Source organism: Rutidosis leptorrhynchoides, chromosome 3 (assembly GCF_046630445.1).
Source record: "Rutidosis leptorrhynchoides isolate AG116_Rl617_1_P2 chromosome 3, CSIRO_AGI_Rlap_v1, whole genome shotgun sequence".
NCBI classification, from domain to species: domain Eukaryota; kingdom Viridiplantae; phylum Streptophyta; class Magnoliopsida; order Asterales; family Asteraceae; genus Rutidosis; species Rutidosis leptorrhynchoides.
In genome coordinates this window covers 128,954,487-128,957,645 of record NC_092335.1, presented here as the reverse complement: position 1 = coordinate 128,957,645, position 3,159 = coordinate 128,954,487, and the positions used below count along the sequence as shown (strand labels likewise).

At 32.0% G+C, this 3,159-nt stretch overlaps 1 protein-coding gene across 1 annotated transcript; it reads left to right on the top strand.

Moving 5' to 3' along the window:
• Window positions 1-2,350: 2,350 nt before the first annotated feature.
• LOC139900376 (uncharacterized) lies at window positions 2,351-2,803 on the top strand. Its single transcript, XM_071883151.1, has one exon. The coding sequence runs from the start codon at window positions 2,351-2,353 to the stop codon at window positions 2,801-2,803; it is 453 nt and encodes a 150-aa protein (XP_071739252.1).
• Window positions 2,804-3,159: the final 356 nt, after the last annotated feature.

The following is a 3,159-nucleotide window of genomic DNA, read 5'->3' as shown; positions in this document are numbered from 1 at the left end:
CCATCATCGACTCCGGCTTCAACCATCATCGCTTCCTCCGCGAGGATGCTGATTTCAGGGTAAGATCTTCCAACTCAATTTTTTTATACTTTCACAATGAAACAAAATTGATTGTTAAGTTTTGATGTTTTTGATGGGTTTTGATCGTTTTAAGGGTTTGATTTATGTGTCAGAGTTTTTGTAATGTATTTTTCCTAAATTGATGGATATAGGTTGAAGAATAATTGATTTGAAAAGCCAAATTTGGATTTTGTTGGAATCATTTGTTCACTACAAATATATTGGGTTCATCATGTTACTAAGCTTTTGCTATACAAACGAATTGAAGTTGTTCTGCTAACCGTTTTAAATGCAAAACAGTCATTTCAACTTGTCCCAAAATGGCCAAATACATCATTATTTGGCATTTTATGATGAAAGTTGTTCTAAAATACACTTAAGCACGGTTTTTGATTGGTAGTACCAAATGCATCTTTATTTGATACGGTACGTACTACGTAGGTAAAATACTACTCTAAATAAACGTGTTGGGCACAACGATGTTGTCATTTTAATTAACAAAGTTTAAATACTTTACTCTTGTCGTATAATTTATCCTTTACGCCACACTTAGTTAACGACTTATAAACTAAAGGATAATTGCAGAAAGGTCCAATAATTAAACGAAAATATGTAAGACGTGCACAGCGTGTCTCACTACATGTGTCCTCTATTAACCTTTTAAAATCTTTAAATGTCAACCTTTTACTATATAAAAAAAATTAATGTATTTGATAAAAATTATATGAATGAATTGAGTTATAAGTGTATTTTAATTCATATACTTTTATCAAGTACGGAGTATTATATAACACAAATAAAGTATTTACAGTTAAAGTTGATAATTTTTTTTGAAAAGCAACATAACACACTTGTTTTTTTTTTTTTTTTACGAGGAACCCCTACTACGAACGGGCACATTGGCCCCCCGCAGAGGGTAAACCCCGGGTAAACGGCAAGCCAACCCTCCACCGCTACCAGGTAAAGCATCCTCAGGCTATTGGTCTCTTAAGTTCGACCCAAGCGTTTGAAGTGCTTTGAAGGGAATCGAACCCGTGACCTCACCTTCATTGAAAGTATTGGTGGTCATCCAAGCTATGCCTGGATTATAGAACCTATGGAACCGAGGGTAAGTCATAATCTCTCTGTCATTAAAAAAATATTTCCCAAACACTTTTTGGTATATTACTTTACTTTATGCTACTATTAATGGAAGCTTGATGAATAGTTACTTTATTTTTATTTTTGTTTTTATTTTTTATTTTTTCTTTCTCTTTACAACTAAAACTATAAAAATGTCCTTTTTTATATTAAACTTATTTTCACAATTTAACTTTCATAGGGTATATATGTATATTTTTCACTTTTCATAAAATAAAATGTTTGTACCATTCATCGATAGCGTTATTATAAATGTATCGAGCGAAACCATTTCCGCATCAACACACAGATCATCTCTTGTGAAGTTATATTTCTAATTACTTAAATACATTGTTGTCTCATTAATTTATTCGTCAATGCTCGATACATAATAATAAGCGGCTATAAGCGTTGAAATTTTTCAATACGTATAAAAAATAATACTACTAACTTGTTATCATCATAAATTGCCAAACAAGTTAACATTGAAAGTAAGCTACAATATTATTTTGATTAACTATTAAATATGTTGCAACATTACATACTCACTGCGTATACTTCCCGCGGCAACGCGTGAGTTCAATCCCACTCGTTTAAGATATGTATATCTAGTAACTGCTCATATACATGGTTATTTTAGTTAATTCAGATTATTATTCAGTACATAAAACAACACTAATTATTTGATTGTCACGTACTTATTTTTCACCGACGTCTTATTAAATTTAGATTACCTTATGAAATAAGTTATGATATTGTAAAATGAGTAATTATATAAATACCCCTTTTATAATTGTATATAATGTTTTAATATTAAGTAAATTCACATATATGAATTTCAACTTCAGCTAATTTGGTCAAGTACTCATCAAATATTTATACCGTTAAAAACAAGTTTCATATTCAGCTAATAGTTTTTTCTACTCTAACTACCATCATAAACTAGCTTCGAGCTTTCGTTTACGGTTTTAGCTATAGGCTAGTTTTAATAAACACCCTAGATGATCATAGTACCAATTAATCAATAGCGACACAACAAGTCATAAACATCTGGACTGTCACCAAACAGTGACCGTCACAATAGCTTCTACCCTTTTTCAAGTAAATAAAATCCCATTTTACACGCCCCAAAAATTAAAACGACCTCATCAACTATTCAACTCAACAAACAATGCCTACATTCAAGAAAAAACTCATCGCCGCCGTCGACGTCGGCTGCAGTTGCCGTAAACTCAAACTTTCAAGTATCTTCCACCCAAAACCCAAACGCAGCCGCCACTATCATCACAGCTCAGCCTCCACGTCATCATGGAACACCACTCCTACCACCACCACCACCGCCACATTCTCACCAAATAATACTTCGGACACAACAACAACAACGACAACGGCGGTTCAAGGGTTTGGGTGGCTTGGTGGTAACAGTTTGGCTGTGGAGAAAGATACGAATGATCCGTACGTTGATTTTAGAGACTCAATGTTGCAAATGATTGTGGAGAAAGAGATTTATAAAAAAGATGATCTTCGTGAGCTTCTTAATTGTTTCTTGCAACTTAATTCACCTTATTATCATGGAATTATTGTTAAAGCTTTCACTGAAATCTACAATAACCTTTCGAATTAACTAATTATTATATATCTTGTATGGGGATCAACTAATATGCCCACTAAGTTTTATTTCTAATGTTTAAGGTTTTTATGTCTTTACTTTTTAGTTTTGAAGTTTCTTATAATTTGAAGGTATCATAATATAATGTAGCTAGTAGTTGTTGCATGTAGATTATGTTTTAGGGCCTAATTAAGTTGTAAAATTGTAATGTTATGAACCTATGATGCATGCTTATGTTACTTGTAGAATAAATAATTATTGAAGTTGGTTGTAATCTATTTATTGTATTATCTTTTGATGAACATTGCTAAATAGTTTCGTGGGTGTAAAATAATGCATTTTCTTTGATCAGTCATGTACTTTACAATTTT